Consider the following 25,983-nt stretch of genomic DNA (forward strand, 5'->3'; position numbering starts at 1 on the left):
GTACCACATATTCATGTGATTGTATCAATAAGTAAACAATTTATACTTTCATGTACCATCACAGTAAGTGGCCTACCTTTCCACCTGCTTTCTTGACCACGCAACTCAAATATGCATCAATAACCTACAACACATGATGAAAGAAAGGGAACAAATTTAAATAATCAATCAATCCTGTTACCATACATGTTTAGTGGTACTTAAATTTACCTCATCACTTATCCAGCTTCTTGGTTTCAGGCAATGAAATGAAGAGCCATACAATTTGATTTTTCTCACTTTGGCCTCCAGTCCATGTGTTTACCAGTCATTACAAATTTGATTAGAAAAAAAAAAAGTAACACATATTACATGCATGGTAATACAGTTTTCTTTTTCTCTGTTTTGCTACTGTGAATGCTGCCACTTTGTACATGAAAACCTTTAACATGCTTTATAAATGGAACTATGTTAAAAACCTGTTTAAGAAAGGTGTGGTAACCAATTACCTTTCAGAAACCATTGGTCATCTTCTCCATCCTCCATAAGCATGTTATCAACATTGTCATCATCATCACTTGTATCATTGCTTGAAACATCTTGCCCTATATACACCTCTTCCATTGCTGTGACCTCATGTTTTTCACTGTGCTGTTATGAGATACAGTGCCATCCATTTTCCCAATCTCTTCTGAGGGTGTTTTTTGTTCAGTGTCACCAATAGCAATTTCAATTCTGATGTTTTCCTCTGATCTGCTTTCAGCACATAATGTTGGTGGCTCTTTAAATGGTTTTAAGTGTGCAATACTGTACATGGCTCCTAACAGTTTCCCTGACATGGTTTGCAATTTAACTCTCTTACCCTCAACAGTCTTAATTTTGTATAGTCCCCAATAGATAGATTGCAGCGGTCCTCCTTTTCTTGTTCTCTTTCTCGCATTCAGTAACATAACACAGTCCCCAACATCAAATGTTACTTCCCCATATTTAGAAGTTTTTTTTAGCATAATGTCTGTTGTTTTTCTTGTGCTTTAGAAATGTTACAAAGAGCCAGTGCAATGTCAGCACCATGTCTAGATTTCATATTTATGCTGTACTCTTTGCAGAAATCTTCCCTGAATTTATTCATATCTGGGAGCTTTGTAAACAAATGGAGAAGGGGTGTTTGTAAAATGAAGACACACAGAATGTCATATGTACATGAAAGCGGCTGGTACTAACACACTTACTGTGTAACTCTGATACTTCCTCTGGAAACACCGGCTCATTGCAAAACAGTAGTCGAAAGGGTGACATTTTTGTTGTTGCGTGTACTTTAGTTTGCAAAGAAAACAAAATGGGCTCAAGGAATTAATCCTAATTACTCCCAGTGTCATCAACCATCTTCCGCCATGCTCTGTAACAAACAATGATTGACAGGTTTCAGAGTAGCAGCCGTGTTAGTCTGTATCCGCAAAAAGAACAGGAGTACTTGTGGCATCTTAGAGACTAACACATTTATTTGAGCATAAGCTTTCATGGGCTACAGCCCACTTCTTTGGATGCATAGAATGGAACATATATTGAGGAGATATATATACACATATACAGAGAGCATGAAAAGGTGGGAGTTGTCTTACCAACTGTGAGAGGCCAATTAAGTAAGAGAAAAAAAAACTTTTGAAGGGATAATCAAGATAGCCCAGTACAGACAGTTTGATAAGAAGTGTGAGAATACTTACAAGGGGAGATAGATTCAATGTTTGTAATGGCTCAGCCATTCCCAGTCCCTATTCAAGCCTAAGTTGATTGTATCTAGATTGATTTGTTTGTGGGGAAAAAAAAGCACACGTACAGTCTTGACTGAAACAAATTATACATAATCAAAAAGGCGTAATACATTGAAAGTATTTTTGATTATGTAACACACAGATTGTGAAGACTTTGTAGTGAGTTGCATAGTACACTCTACTTGCTACTAGTACTGTAATATTCCCACCCATTCACTTACCTTTTGATGGATTTATTAGCATTTTCAGCCACGCCATTAGTTTGTGGGTGGTACAGGCTGGTGAAGCTGCATTCTATTCACAATCTTTTGCAAATATACAGGTTAAACTGAAAGAAAATAAGTTGCACAATCAACTTACATACAGACTTGTCTTAAGGAATGTTCCTTTGCCTATTTGCCATTACTTTTATGTGTAATTAGCAACAGGAATAGCCCATCCTTTAACATTATTATTGGAAACAAGTTGTTATGGGTTTTTTTGGTAGATATGAAGACACCCCAAAAAAAGGTTATAGCAACCCTGACGGTGACCAACAGCAGTTTATCAAAAAAAGGTATGGTGATTGTTCTCAAACAGTTGTCAAAAACAAAGTGCCTTTAATAAAAAAAAAATCACAAGGGCGATGAAACCTATGTTCACTGTCAGCTATCTGTGACCTGATAGTGAGGTTGAATACATAGTAAAAATAATCCAGGGGGGAAAAAACCAAAACAAACAAAAAGTCATTACCTTATTATTGAATTCAGGACCAAGATCTGTCAGTATCCGCTGTGGGCATCCACGTCGAACAACCATTTTGTACGTGCTGTTTCCACTTCCAAAAAAGTCAGCATTTGAGGTGGCAAAGGCTTCCTCCCGTCTTGAAAGATAATCTATGGCTGTCAGTATATACCAGTATCCATTCTTTGTTGCTGATAATGGTCCTATTAAATCCATTCCCACCAGTTCCCAGATCTGAGTGACCTACATGCAAGGGTACCAGTTACAGTCATACTTCACATTTTTCTTACTAAATGTTCTTAATAAACCCATATGTCATAAGCAGAGTACACAATGTAATATGGTTTCAACAGCCACACAATCAGAATGTAAAGCTCACTTTTAAAAACAGAAGAAAGAAAAACAAACAAAGAGTAGTAAGGGAATGGGTTAGGAAAAACGATACAAGAGGAAAGCTGAAGAAATATGCCCAGCCAGTGCAAAGGAGCAGTAGAGGTTATTGCTGCACTGTGCTTTGCCACATGTATGCATTGCACTTGTTTCAAAATCAAGGCCTCATTGTACAGCAGTAATAACAGTAGCGTAGTGTAGCTAGGGGGAGAGCGGGGGAGCGTCTGTTCCCCCACTGAGCACAAGTGGCACCTTTTCAATTTCTTGGTGCCTTTTTACTAATCTGGGGGAACCATTAAAAAAAAACAAAAAAGCAACCCCCCCCCCCAAAATCACACCCCTCACCCAGCGGTGCTCCGGTCTTTGGCAGCACTTCGGCGGCACTAAAGATCCTGCCGCTGAAGACACCTGGAGCGAGTGAAGGGCCTGCCGCCGAAGACCCGGAGCACCACCAGGTGAGTCAAAGCGCCGCAGCGGGTGGCGCCTTTTTTTTTTTTGAGCACTCCCCCGGTTGCCTCCACCTGGCTACGCCACTGAGTAAAAACAATGTGTCTGGTTCCAAAATTCACTTTTATGCTTTTCAAGGTGGTGTCCAGATTTAATTCCTTTCCCTCTTTCTGGCAATGCAGACATCGCACAGCCTAGTTTGGATGGAACAATATGATGACATTAACATTTCATTATGGAAATAGTATTGCAAGGGAACAAAGTTGACATTTGCACACCAAATATATTTTTATATTTCTTTTATAAATTTTGACCTTGTATTTCAATTGTAAATACCATTCTTCAGGATTTAGTTTCATTACTTTATATACCCAATTGGCAATGTCTTTGGTCATCCCTGGCCAATAGTATTTTGATGTCAGCACAGTTCTTGTTTTGAATATTCCTTGATGTCCACCATGTGGACTGTCATGATACATTTCAAAGAGTTGAAGGGCTTCTTTCATGGTATGCACAACGACAACCCTTTTTCCTTTGGCACAATGGAACAATGTCCCCTCTGTTGATCATAGGGGATGGAACACAAAGAATGATTAAGGTTTCTCAGGGGCCTGGGCCAAAGCAACTGTTAGGGCCCTACCCACCCTGTCTGCCTACTGCATCGCCCATGGCCCTAACCCTTTCGGCCTCTTCCTCAGGATCCCAGCCATGTTCCACCTAAGCTCCCTGCCATTCCACCTGCCCCACAGCTCCTTTGCTCATTTCCCACTCACCCCCCAGACCGGAGAAGCTCTGTCCCTGTGTCATGGCCCCGGGGCTGTACCAGGGAGTGAGAGCTTCTCCAGTCCCAGGGCTGCGGCAGGGGTTTGGGTGCTGCGCTTCTTTAGGGGACCAGGAGCGAGGTGCTGGGTCTTCTCCTGCCCCACCCGGCACTTCTGTTGGAGAGAGGGTTGGGCATAGGGGCATCCCCTGCCCGTCCCGCAGCTTCTGCCAGGGCTGCGGGGGGGGGGGGCAACGTGGGAGGGCTTTCATTGCCCCACCCTCTGGGTGGAAGCTGGGGACCCCCCCCCGTTGGCCGTGGCCCCTCAGCGTGGGCCAAAGTAGTCACAGTGGCTAATCCCCCACTGAGGGAGACATGATGATGAAATCAAGTGTTACACTTAAGCTATGACCAGTTATTTGCAAAGCCATTCATTAATTATAAGGCATATGCATATCAAAGACATCTCTATTCAGTATGGTTCAAAATGGCTTGAGTACAAGGGGGGGAATTTCAGTGTACGGTTAGAACTAGCTGATATTTTTAACATTAGAAATCATTGCTCAGTGAACGTATAGTGATTGTTGTCGGTGCTTGGAGCACACTGGATAACATACTTGAGAAATGAAGCAAAGTCATAGGGTTTTTTGGTAACATTTAGAATTTATACTCATTTCTCATGTAACCGCCCAATATATTTGTTGCACCACCTGCATAGATAGCAAAGGAGATTTTCTGGAAAATTGGAATAAAACTAGTGATCCCAATCCCGGTCCCATTGAAGGTAAAGTTAACACTCCAAATAATCCCAGTGCGGGGACATCAGGACCATCATTTTACAGGCTGAAGTTTCCAGTCTAATGTGTCAGTATTATATGGGGAAAAAAAAAAAAGGATTCCTTGCCTTCCAAAGAAAAGTTGACAGCAAATGGATGCGGGTTCAGTCTGTCTGCTTTATTCATTCCTTCAGGATGTGTGTTACGCCTTAGATATGCCAAAACATTTGCAATTTTTTCCTCAGAAGATTTCCCTGAGAATTGTTCACAACAGAAAACAGTTATTTAAGTGGAAACAGGCAGTATCAATCCAGATAAGACTCAAAGTTCAGATAGAAGATATGAGATGTACATTGAGGACATATAAGAAGGGTAAACCAAAATCAACAATGCATCATTCATAGGCCAGTCACAAGACAGACCGAAATTGCAGCTATGTGCTTAATTCTGAAGTATGTGTGGCTAACATAATATGGCTGTATTTGATCAATGCGGATCAAATGTTATTTGAGATAATGAAATCACCTACAAGATTGTAACCAAGTATATTCATAGTAACTCAGGACAGGAAGTATAACAGTACAAAAATGTGAATAAAAAAAACAAAATACAAGCAGAGGTGCTTGAAGATAATGGGTTCAGAAAACAAATGAATACACATGGAAACGCTCTACTTACCTGCCATAATGACGTGTGTAGTACAGGTAATTTTTTGCTTGCTGCAACTTTATGGCAGAAAATAGTTTTCTGCAATTCTAAAGAATCCAAAATAAAGAAACCCCTATAACATACACATTTCAGTATCACCTCATTCTCAGCTATGCCTTTAACTGATCATTTTACTGAAATTTAACGAACCAATCCTAACATATTGTAACTTGATTATCTAACCAATTATATCCCATCACCTTAATTGGTTTACACTCAGCAAAATTAAGTATACAGCCAACAAAAAAAAAAAATCAAAGAACCAGAGCCCAGACAGATAAACAAACAATAGAGAAATAGGGACTATAAAGACAAAACAATAAAGAAATCACCATAATTACAGGCATGCAAACAATTTAAGAAATTACTATACGGTTTTTTTAAAGATTCTTAATGATGCATGCACTTAGCCAGGGAGACCCTTAGTATTTGGGTACTGTTACCAGATTTGCCCATTACTTGGGGTATGCTCATTTATTGGGGTTACTTGTTTGGGGGATGCGGGGGAGTTTTGATAATTCTATTAATGTACCGCTTGTATCACTTGTGTTCTTAGAGCTCTACTTTTCCCTTCTGTCAGTTCCCTCCCAACAGAAGTCTCCTGCATCCAGGTTCCCCAGCGCTGGGTTCTTTCCACCCTCTGAATCAGATGAACGAACACACACACAAGCACTCAAAGCTGACTCCTTATCAGTCCCTGGACTCAGCAGTCTGGGCTAAACAGCACCTTTCAAGCTACAACCCTCATATGCCCCCAGATTCGGCAGTTGCAGCACAGAACCCACTTTCATGCCACAACCATTCTGCTAGTAACCCACTTGATGAACAAAACCCCACAGGTTTTTTTGGGTGCTGCAGGGATCTTTTAGCTTATCTACAAAAAGCGTTGCTATAGAGCAAATAGGGAAGCCAAAAACACCCATGGGGGGAGAGAAAGAGAAACATCCAGCTTAACCATGAAAGCTATTTATTTCCAGGTAGCAACCATACAAGGGGAACCAACCAAACAAAGCAGTTACAATATTAGATCTACCTTACATTTGATTACAAAAGTTAGTGCTAGCAAACCATAACCGATCACATAACGTAGGGTCAGGAGGCTATACAGAGAGAGAGAGAGAGCTCTCACCAGTCCGTGAAGCTTGAATGTCGGTTCCCAGGTGGTGTTGGTCGTGGAGGGTATGGAGTGCTGGAGACAGGTAGAGAGCCCACAGCACAATCAGTCAGAAAGATGCATCAGTTCCATTGAAACCAAAGACCGGAGCACCGCCGGGTGAGGGGTGTGATTTTTTTTTTTGTTGGTTTGCTTTTTTTTTTTTTTTAAATGGTTCCCCCAGATTAGTAAAAAGGCACCAAGAAATTGAAAAGGTGCCATTTGTGCTCAGTGGGGGAGCAGCCGCTCCCCCGCTCTCTCCCTAGCTACACTACTGTTATTACTGCTGTACAATCAGGCCTTGATTTTGAAACAAGTGCAGTGCATACATGTGGCAAAGCACAGTGCAGCAATAACCTCTACTGCTCCTTTGCACTGGCTGGGCATATTTCTTCAGCTTTCCTCTTGTATCGTTTTTCCTAACCCATTCCCTTACTTCTTTTTGTTTGTTTGTCTGTCTGTCTTTCTTCTGTTTTTAAAAGTGGGCTTTACATTCTGATTGTGGCTGTTGTAACTATATTACACTGTGTACTCTGCTTATGACATATGGGTTTATTAAGAACATTTAGTAAGAAAAATGTGAAGTATGACTGTAACTGGTACCCTTGCATGTAGGTCACTCAGATCTGGGAATTGGTGGGAATGAATTTAATAGGACCATTATCAGCAACAAAGAATGGATACTGGTATATACTGACAGCCATAGATTATCTTTCAAGATGGGTGGAAGCCTTTGCCACCTCATAGGCTGACTTTTTTGGAAGTGGAAACAGCACGTACAAAATGGTTGTTCGATGTGGATGCGCACAGTGGATACGGACAGATCTTGGTCCTGAATTCAATAATAAGGTAATGACTTTGGGTTTTTTTTTCCATGTGGGTTATTTTTACTATGTATTCAACCTCACTATCAGGTCACAGATAGCTGACAGTGAACATAGGTTTCATCACCCTTGTGATTTTTTTTTATTAAAGGCACATTGTTTTTGACAACTGTGCCTCCCTTTCCCATCTTTGAAGCAAATGAGGCTAGGGAGTTTCCTTAATCATATCACCCTTGTCTGGATGGGCTTAGGTGTGTCTCCCACTGCCTTTTCATTGCTTTTTGTAAGTCTTTCTTCTGATCAGTTTTGATTCAAGCAGCGGCTGTGGGAGGGGGCCTTCATGAGTCAGACTGGAGAGCTCCTTGACACTGTGGGATGTGGGGGGAGGCAGAGTGGCAAGGGTGACTTGCCAGACATGGATGGAGAGGGACCCTGGCCCTTCAAGCCCCCCAACAGTGGTGGGGACCCCAGAGCCAGCTCCACAGCTGCAAAGTGCCTCCACATTTTGTCACGATATTTATAGTAAAAGTCAGGGACAGGTCACGGCCTTCCATGAATTTTTCTTTATTCCCTGTGACCTGTCCCTGACTTTTACTATAAATATCTGTGACAAAATTAATTATCTGGATAATGGGAAGGATTGCACCCTCAGCAATTTTGCAGATGACACTAAGCTAGGAGGAGAGATAGATACACTGGAGGGTAGGAATAGGGTCCAGAGTGACCTAGACAAACTCAAGGATTGGGCCAAAAGAAATCTGATAAGGTTGAACAAGGACAAGTGCAGAGTGCTTAGAACAGAAGAATCCCAAGCACTGCTACAGGCTAGGGACTGACTGGCTAAGCGGCAGTTCTGCAGAGAAGGACCTGGGGATTACAGTGGGAGAGAAGCTGGATATGAGTCAACATTGTGCCTTGTTGCCAGAGCATTGCCAGCAGATTGAGGAAAGTGATTATTCCCCTCTATTTGGTACTGGTGAGCATAGGCACTCTCAGGGGAAGAGACGGAGGTGAGCTGGGGCGGAGAGCTGCCGGTAGGTGCAGAGCTCCAGACCCAGAGCACCCACAGAGTCGGCGCCTATGCTGGTGAGGCCACATCTGGAGTATTGCATCCAGTTTTGGGCTCCTCACTACAGAAAGGATGTGGACAAATTGGAGAGAGTTAGTTCAGAGGAGGGCAACGAAAGCAATTAGAGTGCTGGGGTACATGGCTTCTGAGGAGAGACTGAGGGAACTAGGATTATTTAGTGTGCAGAAGAGGAGAGAAGAATGAGGGGGGATTTGATAGCAGCCTTCAACTATCTGAAGTAGGGGGGTTCTAAAGAGGATGGAGCTAGGCTGTTGTCAGTGGTGGCAGATGACAGAATAAGAAGCAATGGTCTCAAATTGCAATGGGGGAGGTCTAGGTTGGATATTAGGAAAAACTATTTCACTAGGAGGGTGATGAAGCACTGGAATGGGTTACCTACGGAGGTGGTGGAATCTCCACCCTTAGAGGTTTTTAAGGCCTGGCTTGACAAAGCCCTGGCTGGGATGATTTAGTTGTTGTTGGTTCTGCTTTGAGCAGGGGGTTGGACTAGATGACCTCCTGATGTTTCTTCCAATCCTAAACTTCTATGATTCTATGAAAACTTAGCCTTACTCAGAAATATTGCTATAGAAACTTAAGAAAGTTGTAAGAGACAACAGTCTGAAACCCAGTAACACTACTTTGTTGTTCTGTGACTGCAGAGGTGTTAACAGGGCATTGAACATGAAATGATCTTTAACAATATGTTCTGACTACTTACATTAAATAAATCTATTCCATCTTGGCTTAGTAGAGAGACCTCTGATTGACCAATAAGAATCTGGTGTTGCAGGTCCCCATAGTGTAATCTATATTTGCTTCTCCATTGTCAGTGCAGCTTTTATTTTGGTGAGTTTTGCACACAGATGCAGGAATGTGGACTTGCACATCCAAAAGTTTTATAGCTACTGCTCATCAGCCCAAACCTTCATTGTTGCTGAAGATTTTTGCCCTTGGGAAGGATGTAAGAAGATGACAATATAATACACTTACTGAATATTTGTGAATCAACTTCTACACACAAGCAATGACGTGTGAACATGGGACACTAAGGGCTGGATTCACAGGTAAGATAAATGCAGCAAGAGGCAATCCTCATTGGTGGATCAAATGCAAAGGAATTGTTGAAAACAGGACAGGAAATCAGTCATACTGGAAGTCACAGATCCAATAAAATTAACTTGTGCTATAAAAAGAAAAAGAAAAAAGGTAGAATTAAAAACTACAAATCAAAGTAAAAAACCATAGCAAGTGCTATAATAGAAACACAGATAGAATTGCTAAAACCAATAACTACTTAACATTTTTTTTTGATGAGCACTAGTTATTAAAATTTTAAAAAATCAGCACAGTGACATGCATTGCACAACGATAATACAGATAAATGGTTCAGAGTAACAAAAATAACATTTTTAAAGGAACAAAACTATAATTAAAATGGATTACAAGAAAAAGAGCACAATTCAGGGAATCATAGCAGCAGATAAGACAGATTTGACTTATAATGATAAGAGACTCTTAAGTACTCAAAATGTGTGATACAGAGTTTGAGGGAATGTAGGTAAAATATTTCACTGCATCAAATCTCCTGTAGCAGTAAAGTAACACCCGGGACAACAAGTTTGTATGTTTTTTGGTAGCATCCAGAACAAGTCCAAGGGACTTTTGCTGTGGAAGGGTGTGGTAGGGTGCTGCTAGAGAGGCCTTAATCAGCTCCTGCCACTCCAGCCCCAATCAGGGGATTGGCCGGGGGCTGGGTAGATAGCCTGATGCTTGCCCAGTAACTGACCACACCTGCCAGCCTCCTTAGCAGGAGCTATAGGCTTGAGAGGAAATGAGAACAAGGGGAGTGGAAACCAGCAGGGGAAGGTCAGGTTCAGAGGGAATCTCCTAGTCTGTTGCTGGCCAGGCCTGTGGTAGGCCAAGCTGTTGTAAAAAGCCTGTATATAGTTGGAAACAGGTGGTGGGGATTAGATCATAAATAAAGAACATGGGTGTTACACCAGCCTGAAGTGTCTCTGAGAAGAGGGGGAGAAGGGCTGAACCGAAGGGGTATGGTGTGGGCCCTGTTATAGAGGGGGTTTGGGGTGCAGGCTATGGGAGGGAGTTTGGGTGAGGGGTGTGGGCTCTGACCTGGGGCAGGGGATTGGGCTGCAGATGTGTTTCTCAGCTTGTTATATAAGAGAAAGGAGCTGCAATGACTTCATATAGACATATAAACTGATAGACTCTTAAATACTCAAAGTGTGTGATGCAGAGTTTGAGGGAGGGAGTGTCTGTACAATATTTCACAGCATTAAGTCTCCTGGCTGTAGCAGTAAAGTAGCACCTCAGCACTTATATAAGACAGAGAGGCGCTGCGGTGTCTAAGCATTGACAGTCTAGGAATTGGGATGCTTGTGCCTTTAAGAACCCAGCCCCAGGAACCTGCCCCTCTGCTCCAGGGCTGACATGCAGCATCCTGTGAGGAGAAATAAAAAAGTCTCTGCCCCCCCCCATATTTGTAGTCCTACGGGGTAATTTCCCCCCTCCCTGGACAGGGTCTGGCAGCATCTCCCCACGGGGCTTAACCCCAGCCCCCACCCCCAATTTTCCCCTCCAGCCCCGATTTTGCTGCTACCTACAGTAGCTTGATTCCCCCCAGCCAGTAAATTTCTGCCCCCTGCTCAGACCCTGACCCTGACCCCCTCCCTGCTGTGATTTGCCCCCTTTGCCCCTTTTTAACCTCTCCAAAGAGCAGGCAGCAAAGTCTGACTGCAAGTAAGGGCAGAATGAGGGCAGCTGCTCCAGCGGATGTTACTGTGCCTGCTCAGTGCGGGTGTGCCTGCTCAGTGCACCCACAGTAGGGAATTCCCCACCTCCAGATATGGGCTCCTTACCCCTAGCTGGGTCCCCTGCTCCCAGAGACATGACCCTGGTCCTGGCCCCAGCTTTGGGGGGGAGGGCAGAGAGACAGGGTAAGGGGGCTGGTTTTCAACACCCCCACTATTAAAAGTGTTCCAGCACCACTGAAATGATGTCTTGTCAATTATCTCCTGGGTGAGCTGATGAGCCACCTGAGGCACATGAACTAAAGAGTGATATTCACAAAGGTATTTAGATGGCTAACTCCTACCAATTTCAATGGTACTTACCTAAGAGACTTCACAGCAGGTGAGTGGCAGCACCAGAGTCAAACACAGGCCTTGTGACTCCAATATTCGCAATCCTACACATTCAAAAATCAAGAGTCGGGGCCCAAAATCATGAGATTCTTAAAAAGCAGGACATGTGGGGCTCTTTATATTTTCCTTCTGGTTTCTCAGCCTTTCAGGTGCACTTGCACCATGCTTTTAAGATTTTCTCCACAACCAGGTGGTTTTTATTTTTTAAATAAAAGCTGTGATTCTTGTGCAATCACTTGGCTCCAGGAGCTGGGGGTTTAAGAAAAAAGATTACAAGATGTGATCAAATTATGAGAATCTGCAACACTGTGAGACTTTGATCCCTGCATGAGCCATCTGTCACCGTTCCCTCCCAGTAATAAGCTTGTTTTATTTTCACTCAGTGGTGAGTAGTTTTAAAGAAATAAATTACTGTAATCCCTAAAGTAATGGTCCGATATTATGCATGGGGCACAATTGTCACGTTTAGTCCATTTTAAAACTTGTTTTCTTAGCTTCTTCTTTTTAAACAAACAGTCATGGTGGCACTAGGTGCAGCCAGTGGCCAGTGCCCCTTTAAACTGTTTTGAAATTATGGACCGGCTGCTGTCTTCATTCAAGTTAACATCTGAGTTGGTTTGGCTGCACAATAAATGCTATAGGAACCCTCAGAAGCCTCAAGCTGTTTTGGAGGTTGTGCAGCAATGCTTGGAAATGTACCTCCTTTTGCCTCAATGCTTCCACATGCACACCCTTCAGAGAGTACAGTCCTGCAAGGAGGTATGATTAAATCAGACAGAACGGGTAATGTGAGGTTGAACTCTTCATGTGCCCTCAGGGCAAGGTGTGTGTCTATCAAATTAATCACCTTTAAACCTATGTTCCATCTGAGGCAGAATCCTTGCTTAAGCACGACATCTGCAAAGCGACCTCTTCAGTTTTTGGATACACTTGTACCAACAAAATCAGCGAGAGCTTGTGGTGCCAATTTGCCTTTGGTAGTAACATTTATTTATTTTTTATTAACAAATGATTCCTTCAACAAAAGGGAATTTACAACAGAGTGGAGTGCGCAAGTGGGAAGCTCATTTGTTCTTTGTTTACATACAAGGTGAGCTGTGTTGGTCTCGTCTGTACAGTCTATATGCACAGCGCTCGCCCTACGCATCAGTCAACTGCTGATACAAAGAATAATGAGCCGATCAAGACATGTGGGCAAGATAAGGAAACGGCTAGAGGAGATCAAGAATCAGTCAGTCAGGCCAACAAAAGCAGATTTCAGCCACCATGAAAGTGTAAGACTAGCTACTGATGCCCTGTTGGACGGTGGGACTGAATCTTATCTCAGAGCCTTAAATGAAGAAGGAGAGGTGGATTTTCTGTCATCCGTCGAAGCTCAGTATATCAAGAAAAATGCCAGAGAGCCTTACTATGCTAACGAATCTCCCACAGAGAGGGAGACTGGACCAAGGCAGAATGATGCTGGCTCTCTCCAGTCAGGAACATACTTCCCTGTATCTGAAGGTAGTGAACCAGCCCTGCTTCACACATGGCGCACAGCAGAGAAGCCCTATCTAAAGGAGAAATCCAGTGCCACTGTGTACTTCCAAACAGAGAAGAACAGCAACATCAGAGACATTATACGCCGCTGCATTAGCAAGACCAGTCAGGTAAAGAGAAACTCCATGTTTCCTTTGGGTTTGTTTTTCTCCCTCCTTATAAATACTGTTGAATGTGGTGCTTGGTTAGAACAGACCCTGGCATGTTCCTTGCCAATGCACCTCCATCTAAGCAGGGGTGATACAAGTCATTCTATGCTTGCCCTGTCTCCTTTGCAGACAGTACCTCTCACAGCGTGTTGTGAAAAACCGCAGCTGGTTTTGTTATGTGAAGGCCTTAAGGGAACAACTGTGCCGTTTGGGTTTGGCATTAAGGGAAACCAAAGTAAGACCAAGCAAGCACCTAACAATTTCAGTTATGTCCCAGGCTGAGCTAAATTCAAACCCAGTCCTCCAGTGATTAGAAGCTAGTACTTTAATTCACTGGCACACCTGAACTCTCTTGTTCTTCATGTTTAAAATAAAGGTACCCAAATAAAGTAAATGTACCCTAGTTGCACAGCTGTTTTGTATTTGGAACACCAGTGCACCACCTGTCTGAACCAGATCTCTGCATAGTCACTGTGAAAACCTTAACATGCAGTTTTGCTCTGAAAAGGGACTGTAAGAATGGCACTGACTCAACAGATCGCTCCCTGTGTGTATTCAGAGCAATAGCTTCTTATTTCCAGTGACTAAAATAAATGTTCACTGCTCTTTTTGACTCCCCTTAGCCTTTTAGAGCCAATGAAGGTAAGGAAGTGCGAGTTGGGTTTTCTTCCTTTTTGTGCACCTCAAACAGATTTGTTTACTAAATTCTAACCAAGTACATCTGTGCAACCCATAAGTTTGGACAGGTGTCACTGAACTCATAATTTGAAGACAATAGATAGAACAGGTGTCAGTGAGGGTCTAATCTGGTCTGTAGAACCTTTGTTACTGGTGATGGTGCAGTAGAAGGAAAGAATTGGTTTTGAAGCTCAGACTCCACGTTGGGTTTGAAGGGTTGGCAGCTAGAAAATACATCATTGTATTTGTAAACCGAACATGTTTTATCTGGAGATGTTTGCAAGACAATAAATATGGAACCTCCAATGCCATTTTTACAGACACTTTTCAGAGTAGAACTTCACTTTAACCCCAAGTGTTTTTACTTGGTCACTAGTACCCATAGTCAGCTGTGTAATTTCTGAGTTTACAAACAATCTGTGAGAGCTGTGAGTTACTCTCTCTAAAGGGATGGGACATATGACACTTCTATCAGCCTGCAGCTACTTTGGCTTATCTAAACAGGTTGTCCTTAGAAGAAGAGGCACCTATTCCTCCAGAATGTTGCTGCGTTGTGTGAATAGAATGGAGTTGTGAGTGAGACTTTGGAGGAGACTATTTAAAAGGCTCACAATGAAAGTTGCAAGAGCTCTTATGCTGTAGTCAGATAAATTTAATTTTTTGTTGATGGCTCCAGGAGACGCAGCACAGAATGTGCAGCTCAAGGAATAAAGGGGGCAAAGGTGGCTTTATACCTCCATTTTGAATCCTAGCTGTTGTGGGGCCAGTTTAGCGCACCTGTGTACATTAGAGCAGCCAGAAGATTCTTTTCCTTCGGTTTCTAGTCAGTTTTACTTTGAGACTCTCATGCACTAGTTGTTCGGGTGTAATCAGTGCAGGGGAGGGGGGGATGTTTAATCCCAAATAAAATTACTTAAAAAAATATTGAAAAAAATTCTATTAATATTAGGCTTTATGAAACTCATTTTTAAAATGAAATCTAAATCTTGGTCCTAACCTGAGTCCACCCACATACGGACAGTTGTAGAATTGAGGATTGCTCCAGGCTTGAGGGGTAGCATGAAAGAAGCTTCTTCCTATGAATTCATACTGTATACATTTGATTTGTGGGAGAAATTCACCTACATGCTAAACCCAGTGTGTATCTTGTATGAAATAATCCCATTTTAGCTATTTTCTTATTGTTTTCTGATTACTGTTGAATTATTTTCCCCAGTACTGAACTCCAGGCTACAAATTCCTAGGCCACTCTAAGATTTCTTAGGAAAAGGACCTATAAAGAAAAAATGATACTTTAGACTGGTTTTATATGAGCAATAAAGTAATATCAAGATATCCTTTTGAACTGGGTGCTCATCTATATACAAGGAAAGGGATCTGTATAAAATATCCCCCTTCTCCCCCACACCATTTAAGCTTTTATTTGTAAAATAAGCATTATATTTTACTGCCATTCCAAAATCATGTATCTTTGCTCTGCTTACACCAGTGCCTTTTCTCCCTAGGTTCTGGCCATTATGATGGATGTTTTCACTGATACCGAGGTATTCTGTGATGTGCTAGAGGCAGCTAACAAACGAGGTGTTTTTGTCTATCTGTTGCTTGATCAAAGCAACATAAAGCTCTTCAGTGAGATGTGTGACAAGGTGCAGATTGCAGAGGATCACTTTAAGGTATCGCTGACTACACAAAACTCTTAAAGCCTTAGAGCTTTTGGTCCTAATTTCTAACTTGTTTTGACTCATACTCTTCTGTTGTAACTCAGTATCTTGGGTATTAATTTGAATTGTGATATAACAAGTATCTGGCTGCTAGCCTAATTTGTCTTCAACGTAAAAGGAAACTGAATAAAGAAGTAAACTTTCTTCTATAAACAGCCCCCAAGCTTCTAAGTAAATTGAGGCTAATTAAAATTTTTCATGATGGTGTTTGAACTTTTGTTAAATCTCCAAGCCGGGGAAGCATAAGAACTAAGGAGCTGGTTTGTTTATTGAAAATGTGCCTTCATGAAACACAAGGTTTAAAAACTTATGAGCCAAAGTGTGCTCCCCTTTATTCATGCAACGAACACGACTGATCTGTTAGGGCCCTGATCCTACAAAGACTTAAGCTCGTGTCTTAACTTTGCTGCGGAAATCAGTGGAACTAGCACCAAGCAGTGCCATCCTGGTCTATGACTAGGGACCCTCAGGCATTACGGGTTAGATTCACAAAAGGACTGAGGTGACTAACGGCCATTTTAGATGCCTAAATCCCAGAAGTGGGTCTCACTGGGATTCATAAAGCCCCTGCTCTGCTGTCACCAAACTGTAAACTTGCTCAGAGGCAGCTCTAGCTTTTTTGCCGCCCGAAGCACAGTAGGCGGGCTGCCTTTGGCATGTGCCTGGAGCCGCCACTGCTTGCTCAGTGCCTAAAGCCTCACAGTAAAAGCTTCCAAGGCACCTGAAAGCTTCCAAGTAAGAAAGAAAGTAAAAGCTTCCAAGGCACCACGTGCACTCCAGCCCCATGGCAGGTGTCCAGACGCCTAAGCCTGAAAGTATTGTGTGAATATTCAAAAGACAGGCTTTCTGCCACCTAATTCACCTGCGGGGCCCAATCCAGCAAGCATGCTGAGAGCTCACATAGCCAGAAGCGGTGCCAGGGTTTTTGCCGCCCTAGGTGGCAGCACTCGTCCTCTGAGCATTCGGCGGCAGGGGGTCCTTCTGCTCCACGTCTACAGGACACTTCGGCGGTGGGTCCCAGAGCGAGTGAAGGACCCGCTGCCGAATTTCCGCATAAGATCTGGAGCAGAAGGACCCGCCGCTGCCAAATTTCCACCGAGGTTGGCAAAATGCTGCCTTGCAAATCCTGCCACCCTAGGCAACCTAGGGTCGCCTAGTGAAAGCACCGGCCCTGCATAGGCAAGCTTCTACAAAGCAGCGGGGAGGAATGTTCCACTGTGAAGAAATAATGTTAAAAAGTTATTGGAGCAGAGGGACTGGATCCTGGCTCTCCAGTGTGAGTGCTTTAACCACCAGGCTATGGAGTCATTCTGGGGTTTGCTTGCTTGATGTCTGTCTCTGATCCAATGACTCGTTCATTAGTTAATCCACAGTGGAACAGCATCAATAGCTGTGAGCTATGAGGAGGAGGAGCTGTGTCAGAATATCCCAGAGGCCAGTGGTTAGGGCAGTCAGCTGAGGGGAGACTTGGATTGGGGGGGGTCTCTCCCAAAGCCCAGGTGAGTACCCTAACCATTGGGCTAAAAGTTGTGAGGGAGCACCTCCCCCTCTACTCCCAGCTTCTTGCCAAAATGGCGCCGGCACCTTACTTCAAGAGAGGCAATGCCGCTGAGAATCCCCGACAGAGGGAGGAACCTTCCTGCAGCCCAGACTTAGGCTCCTATCTCTGAGACAAGGGAGGGGCATATCACACACCCCTCCTCTTGGCCCCTCTCATTGGCTAGCTTAGGTGGGATGAGGAACCACTTAACGTGATGACATTTGGGAACCCCATTCTAGGGCACCTTTCTCTCCCCATTCATTGTATAGGGAACCAAGGCGCCTAACCCAGGCTTTGTGATTCCCAGTGATTTTCTAGGTGCCTAAGTGAAGTGTAGCAATGCGCAGCATCACCATGCCTGAGTTTCTTTGGGACGCTAGCCCTATGGTGCAATAAATAATAATACTACTCACAGTGTGTAAAGTGCAGCCTATGTGTAAGTATTTGTAGGCTCAGGGCCTCATGAATAAGAGGAGTGGGGTTTAGCCCGAGATGTTTTATACTAGAGAGAACATAAAACACTAAGAACCAGATCCTCATCTGGTGCAAATAGACATAGTCCCCTGGGAGTTAGTGGAGTTATCCTGATTAACACTCGCTGAGGATCTGACTCTAGGGGTCTAATGCTAATCACAGCTATGGACATACCCCTGCCATTCATTTCAATAGGTGGTGTGTCACCGTCATAGATCTGGGGAGGGACCAGATGTGTCCAAAAATTTACAATACTCTACAGTATAGCTCCATTTTGTATAGGTTTCCATACAAAGGCCAAATGTATAGCCCAGTTTGCTCCCCCATTGAAATCAATGACATTGCACCACATGACAAAGTCTGACAAAGATTTGGGCTAAACTCAATGCAACACCACTTTACGGTGTTGAAATATACAGTTGGGGAATTAAATAAGAAATTCTAGAAGAGGGAGGGGGAAATAAAGCGATACAGGCTAGGGGAGAAGAGCGAGATTACCAGCTAAATTTTGCAATAAGATGATGAATTTTAATATGTGTTTACTGGTTGTTTTTTTGTTTTTTGTTGTTGTTGTTGTTGTCTGCTCTAGAATATTTCAGTCCGAAGTGTTACTGGAGAGGTTTACTGTGCCAAGTCAGGCAGGAAATTCTCAGGGCAAATCCAGGAAAAATTCATCATTTCTGATTGGAGATACGTTCTCTCTGGATCATACAGGTGAGATCAGTCATCACATTTTCTAACTGAGGATAATTCTATTATTATTTGAATTGAAGTTGCACTTAGGGGTCCTACTCAGGGATCAGAGCCCCATTGCGTTAGGTGCTGTACACATGAAGGCTGGGTTACAGATAAAAGTATTTCAGAAAGAAAAGGTTTACTCTGGAGTTAGGATTCATAGGCCCTAACCACACTGAGGATCAAGAGTGGTTCCCCTTAAAGTGTTTTTAGGTGGGTTTTTTTTCCTTCTGAGAACCATGTTATAACCATGCAATGGTAAAATTGTACTACAGGGACTATTTATCCTGCATAACAAAGTTTGGCTATCATCATTCTGAGAAAAAAAGATCCCTGTCTCCAGTGGTCACGGCTAGCATGCTGCAAGTCGTTCATGGTTATACGTGGTAGTTACTGGTGCAGTCTGGAACTGTGGCAAGTTCATACTAAAGCTCTACTGCTGAGAGGAAGGATGGCGCTGTGGTTAGGGTGTTGAACTGGGACTCAGGAAATCTGGGTCCAGTTCTTAGCGCTGCCCCCCAGACTTCCTGTGTGAGGTTTGCCATTGACTTCTGTGGTGCTAAGCTTTCACCCTTAATCTCTCTGTAGCTTGGTTACACATCAATAAAAAATGTGATGATAACCCTTATTTTCCGACACCCTTTGTCTGTCTTGATTGTAAATTATTCAGGGTGTAATGCCTAGCACAGTGGACTCTGATCTCATTTGGGACATCTAGGCACTACTCTAATACAACTAATAAATAACACTGATACATACTGAAACCGCTTTTGTGGTTTCAAGGCATAGGGCATACAAAGGCCAATAGGCTGCGACGTTTGAGGTTCCTTGGTGTAGCTGATCTAAATATTAATTGGTTCAGTCTCTACCAGAGAAAATTGGAGCTGATTCGAACTGGTCAACATTTTTCCTTTTTTCATGAAACATTTTGAAAATATAATTGTTTCTGTTTTGAATATTGCAAGGAAATATCCTTTGTGGGTTCTGAAAACTTTCTAAACCACAGAGATGCTTGTATGAGACACAGCTAAAGTGAATATCTCAAGTATTTATGTGCACATCCAGCCAATCAAGGAGTCAGGAAAACATCAAGTGACAGCATGTCACAACCTGTACCCAATCAGAATTTACACAATGGCAAACCAAAAATAAATAAATATATTTAAAATCATTTTTTTTAAATTGCTGTTTCCCCCTCACGAATAAATAAAACATTTTTAAAAATTGAAAATTTGTAGCTGGAAGTTTTCAGATAACTGAAAAATTTTACTGGAACCAAAAAGTTTTCATAAAAACTATCATTTTCAAATAAATGCTGCTTTTAAAAAAGCTGATGGTCTATCCTAGTATAAACTGGGATCTAACTTAACTGTTCATGGCTGGTACAAAAGAGATTGTGGCACAGCCACAGAGCAGAACTAGAAAGCTGCTCATAATCTCGTGCTTACCACATTTTTCATGTCATGAGCAAATCATTACCAGGAGACATGTTGTACATTTCTTTCACCTTATGGGTCTCTTAATGTGGCATAGGTCAGCCTCTGTTTGGAGATTCACACTCTATATGCAGGGGCGGCTCCAGGCCCCAGCACACCAAGCGCGTGCCTGGGGCAACAAGATGCGGGGGGGCGCTCTGCCGGTCGCCACGAGGGCGGCAGGCAGGCTGCCACAGGAGGTCCGCCCAGGGGCGGCTCCAGGCCCCAGCACACCAAGCGCGTGCTTAGGGCAGCAAGCCGCGGGGGGCGCTCTGCTGGTCGCTGGGACAGGGCAGCAGGCGGCTCCGGTGGACCTCCGGCGTGCCACCCCAAGGTCCACCGGAGCCACCTGCCGCCCTCCCGACGACCGGCAGAGCGCCCCCCGCGGCATGCCGCCCTGCTTGGGGTGGCAAAATGTCTAGAGCCGCCCCTGGGTCCACCAAAGCCACGGGACCGCGGACCCTCCGCAGGCAAGCTGCCGAAGGCAGCCTGCCTGCCGTGCTTGGGGCGGCAAAATGCCTAGAGCCGCCTCGGTCTATATGACACGTTAGCTAGTTGAAAGGAAAGTAGAACCACTAGATTCCTGCCATCTGCCTTAGCAGATGTGGTACGTCTAGCCTTTATTTTCTGTTAATTATGCCTGTAACATCTGGCCTGCAATGGTTTCATACAGGTATAACTATTCTAGTTAGAGGTGTGGCTTTATTGTTTTTAACCGAACTAAAGTGGTACAGCCCACTTTAATTAACTTCCCTTCCAACATGCAGTGTTGCTAATTCTGGCAATTTTATTATGTCTCACAACATTTGGAGTTTTAATTAAAGCCCCAGCTGCTAAGGTTAGGAGACTGCATGAGAATCTGAGTGTTCATGTTTAAAAAACTACATTTCTAATCCTCATGGTTACAGAGAAAATCTTGAAAACTTGACTCATGTGAATCCTTCAGGCTCAAGAAACCAGAAGGCAAAGAAAAAGATCCAAATTGTATTATTTTTTTTAAATGTCATGCTCTCTGAGGGCGTCTGACCAGTATGAGAACTTCTATACCAGTATAAATGTGTCCACACTGTGCATGGGGGAGGGGGAGATACAGATAAACTGATACAACCTGTATGTGTAGACAAAAGCTCTGCTGGCCATAGAGGCAGACAGCCATTTTGTGTTCAGTGCTGGGCAGACCGTGAGACACACATACATTGGGTGCTTTTTAAAGGACAGTTTATTTTTGTTCTTTCTACTTTTGTTTTCTTTTAGTCGTCTGACTGAAGATACTTAAATGCTATTAGTATATGGAAAAAACATAACAGCAGATCCATGTTGTATTGAATGTGCGTGTAAGGAAAGCAAATGTGAGGCAATGGGGAAAGCAGACGTTTTCTCTGGCAAAGATTTTCTCTTTGCTGTAAAACAGCTAACACCCACCTCCCCACCATTCATATTCAGAGTCCTGCCTTGCATTTATCATTGCTGTTGCAAGCTGCTCTAATCTCAAGAGCCTTGTCAAACTGCATAACCTTATACTCAGGCCAGCAGAGGGTGCGGTGAATACCAAATCTTTTATACACAGTTTAACTCCATCAAGCCCTGCCGTGGTTTGAGTATTCATACAGCTTACCATAGGCTCGCACACCATGTGTTGTTGTTATAGGCTTGCTAGCTTTTACTTTGTTCACTCTTAACTAGTTTTCCCCTCACTCCGCTGCTGCACCCCCAGTTAATCCTCAATCTTAGCCATCAGTTTATACTCCTGGGGAAGAGCAATGCAAACGAGCCTTTTTGATGAGTGATGATGATAGAGACCCTTTTGCAACAGATGTTCCTTAAGAGTCTCATTTGTTTAGGCCTTAAAACTAACGCAAAATCATGTCAGCTGAGCTTTTTGTCGTGGATCATTAGAAGGGTTTGAATCTGGTTTAGGGGGTAGTTTCCATACAGTTTTATCACCTAGATCTCTGGCTTTGGGTTGTTGGAGCATTTTATGTATTATAAACCCTACTTTTTCTAATTCTCTCTAGTATGTAATCAAATCAGTCTTTAGCAATGTTAGGGCAAGTATTTATTTGTGTGCACGCTCTCAGTGCTCATGAAAGATGCCAAATTAAAAGCCCTGGAGAGTGAACCCCTCTCCTAGGGTGACCATATTTCCCTTAACTGAAAACGGGACACTGGGTAAGAGATGCTCAGTGGAGTTTACTTTTATACATTTCTGAGGCACAATCCTTTCAGTAAACTCCTTACTATCCTGTTATTCAAGCTGTCCCAGATTGACCCAGACCTAAGAACAACCTGTAGTGTCCAGCCGGAGAGCGGGGGCTGCTGCCCAGGGGACAGGTTTGAAAGCAGTGCGCTGGCTGCCAGCAGCAGCAAATCTCTCCAATCATGCTGCTGGTGGGCAGCGCGACCTTCAGCTCTGACCCCCAGGCAGCAGCCAACCTTGGCTGCCAACATCACAAATACCATCTTGCTTATTACCCAAATCTCATGATTTCAAATCCAAGCCCATCAAAGGTATTAAAGAGAAAACAAAAACAAATATGAAACCTGTCATGAGGTTTTCAGCTGATTTCACTCATCAGATCAATTGCTACTACACTTTTTATGGAATCTGAAGAAATAATTTCTCCAGTAGTGTCTTCAAAATGCAAAAAGACAAAGCATTGAAAATAGTGCCTGTCGTATACAACTGAGCACAAGGTGTACTGAAGCTAGTAGTATTTACAACTGCCCTTCTTATAACATGCAGTGTTATATCCTCTTAAGTACAAAGAGACTTAACTAGGATGGGATTTTCAGAAATACTCACAACTCTGCTCCCATTAAAGTCAATGGTAAAAACATCAGTGGGAGAATAGCTGGAGTAAAAACTGAGCTCCCATCCACAAGATGAGTTCAGATTTAAATCTGATCTCTGAAGCACCATGCACACCTGTGATGTTGTGAATGTGAGATATAAAGGAAACCCAAAGAATTTTAGGGTCAGGAGCTGCCAGTTAAATCCACAACATTGCACTGACAGTTTCCAAATGAACTGTTGCCGAGAGAGGTTAGAGCAAGGATGGGGCAAACTATGGCCCAGGGGCTGCATCTGGCCCTCCAGATGTTTTAATCTGGCCCTTGAGCTCCCACTGCGGAGCTGGGTCTGGGGCTTGCCCCACTCCATGTGGCTCCTGGAAGCAGTGGCATGTTCTCCCTTCAGCTCCTACATGTAGCAGCAGCCAGAGGGCTCCGCACACTGCCCCAGCCCCAGGCGCCACCCACACAGCTCCCATTGGCTGGGAACTGCGGCCAATGGGAGCTGCAGGGGCAGCACCTGTAGACAGGGCAGTGCGCAGAGCCGCCTGGTCCTGCCTCTGCTTAGGAGCTGGAGAAAGGACATGCCGCTGCTTCTGGGAGCTGTTTGAGGTAAGCGCTGCCCGGAGTCTGCACCCAACCCCCCTACCGTGCCCCAACCCCTGTCCCAGCCCTCTGAACCCCTCGATCCCAGCCCAGGGCAGCCTCCTGCACCCCCAACCCCTCATCTCCAGCCCCACCCCACAGCCTGCACCTCCAGCCAGAGCTCTCACCTCCCCCCCCGCACCCCAACCCCCTGCCCTAACCTGGAGCCCCCTCCGACACCCTGAACTCCTCATTTCTGGCCCAAACCCAGAGCCTGCACCCCCAGCCAGAGCCCTCACCCCAGCCTGCACTCCAACCCCCAATTTCATGAGCATTCATGGCCTGCCATACAATTTCCTTACCCAGTTGTGGCCCTTGGGCCAAAAAGTTTGCCCACCCCAGCTTAGAGGATACAGTCAAAGAATGAACTCCAGTGTATTAAGAATAAACTCAGAACAGGCTGTTCTACATCATTAGGAAGGTAAACTACTAGAATTATTCCGGAGAAATATCAACTAAGGAGTGAATTAATAAAAGAGTATTAGCCTCAGGCTGGAAGGATCCTTTTCACACCCAATATTTCTTACCTAACATGAGTCATTATAAAATTTCTTACTTAACATGATTCATCTTAGGCAATGTTTTCAGATCTTCACATAGTCTGTTGTGTTTTGAATGATGCTTTTTGGAGGAGTTTATACTAATGGTAAAAATTACTGCCTCCCCTGAGCCTTCCCCTCAGAGACGGGAACGCTGTATTTAGAAAATATGCTAATGACCCAACATGGAGATAAAAGATAAAAGTTTTGGATGGAAGAGTTGGATAGTTCCTGAACTATTACACATAAGGTATGTGGCTCTTCCTTTAAAAATCAGCCAGCTCCTGCTTGCCTTATTAATTTAGTGTCTGATCCATTTCTCATTAGTCAATGGAGAGTCTCATTAACTTAGTATGAGTTGGATCTGGCTCCTTCTGCTTACTAGATACTCAAAACTACAGTGTTGCTTGCAGGATAGACTGATACTTCAGTAGGATTACTCATAACAGAAAAACTAGCAAAATTTGGCTCAGTATCTACCTAGCCTTTTGCATTAGTTTAACTAAATTGATTCAAGATCTCTCCTTTGGCTAAAGTGATGCAACTTTGAATGTGGACTGTTCTCTCTTTTTGTGTGTGTCTGTGTGATGCACAACCAGAGTAATACAACACAAAAGCCCAATGTAAAGGTACAGATTTTGAAATATTCAAACATACTTGCTGTTTAACACCATATTAGGGATACTAGTTAATGCAACAAGGCACACATCTCAGCTGCAGGGTTTCCACCGCACACATTTCAGAATTCTTGTTTGTTTTGTTTTTTGCTGGACGGCACTTTAATAAGATGGGATATTACACTCTGACAAGGTGAAAGAGTTGTGTGAATAGGTGAGGGATTTTGAGTAAGATTCAAGTGGTAGATTTGACTCATTACTATCTACACAAATACCCAAACTATCACTGGGCTTGTTGGAATTAACTTTTATATAACGGACTTGGATCACACCACTCCCTTTGGAGGGGGTAGTCAGCTTGACAAGGTTCTTCAAGGCTTCAGAGACAGTTGTGATAACACTGTTTATATCAAAGACAGAGGACTGACATTACTTGCATCTCATCTGGAAAACCAATCTTGTTACTACATGTGGACAATAGGTTTGAACAATGTAATACAAAAGCTGTTGGCATCATCTTTGCATTGTTCTCCAATTTCTCATGGACAAGGTTAACACTGACTCCGTGTTCTCTTTTCTTCCAGCTTCACATGGCTGTGTGGCCAGGTTCACCGGAACTTCCTTTCCAAGTTCACTGGCCAAGTTGTAGAGCTCTTTGATGAAGAGTTTCGACACCTCTATGCTTTGTCCAAGCCAGTGATGGGACTGAGATCTCCCCCACACACAGTGCCCTTCTTGCTAAACACAAGCACCACCACCCAAGGCAGCCTCACTAGCAGCAGCAACCAGGGAAGTGCCAATACTCCTTCAGATCCATTCAGTAGCTTGTCGGCCAATAGCACGTATCAAACCAAACAACCCCCCAGCACTCCCATGTACAGCAGCAACCCAACATCACAGTCACCACTTCATAGAGGTAACTCCTTCCATGGCTACACCTCATTCATGTCAACCCAACCATGGAAGACCATCCAGACCAACTACTATCAGTGGCAGCATGTTGCTGACACCCCAGCACTCCTTTATAATAATGTTAACATCTACAAACCTATGCAATTTAGACAAGATGATGTAAACAGGTCCAGATTAAACCCATTGTGGTGATGCCTTCACAAAGCTAACCTGATTACATAACCACCTTGTTTTGTATTACAAACAAATGTATTGAAGATTCATTTTAGCAATAGCCTGTTCAGTGATGAACACTCAGCATAGAAATTATGTATAATATAAAATGGGGAGACTTGCAAGACTGTGTTCTCTCTTTATTTTCTTTCAAGCTTAGGGATGATTGTATGTTTCAGTCACGAAGGACAACC

At 43.5% G+C, this 25,983-nt stretch overlaps 1 protein-coding gene across 1 annotated transcript; it reads left to right on the top strand.

The window, feature by feature from the left end:
* Positions 1-12,032: 12,032 nt before the first annotated feature.
* On the top strand, positions 12,033-25,914 carry FAM83A (family with sequence similarity 83 member A). The gene is made up of 4 exons (XM_039524352.1): positions 12,033-13,411; positions 15,634-15,801; positions 18,453-18,577; positions 25,249-25,914. Exons 1-4 carry the CDS (start codon positions 12,935-12,937, stop codon positions 25,766-25,768), a joined length of 1,290 nt encoding a protein of 429 aa, XP_039380286.1. The 5' UTR covers positions 12,033-12,934; the 3' UTR covers positions 25,769-25,914.
* The last annotated feature ends 69 nt before the right edge of the window (positions 25,915-25,983 follow it).

Source organism: Mauremys reevesii, linkage group 2, assembly GCF_016161935.1.
Source record: "Mauremys reevesii isolate NIE-2019 linkage group 2, ASM1616193v1, whole genome shotgun sequence".
Taxonomy (NCBI): domain Eukaryota; kingdom Metazoa; phylum Chordata; order Testudines; family Geoemydidae; genus Mauremys; species Mauremys reevesii.

Coding starts and splice junctions, on each gene's coding strand:
- FAM83A (XM_039524352.1), top strand. CDS start 12,935: ATGAGCCGATCAAGACATGTGGGCAAGATAAGGAAACGGCTAGAGGAG. Junction 13,412..15,633: donor GCATTAGCAAGACCAGTCAG/GTAAAGAGAAAC, acceptor TTTTCTCCCTAG/GTTCTGGCCATTATGATGGA. Junction 15,802..18,452: donor TTGCAGAGGATCACTTTAAG/GTATCGCTGACT, acceptor TGTCTGCTCTAG/AATATTTCAGTCCGAAGTGT.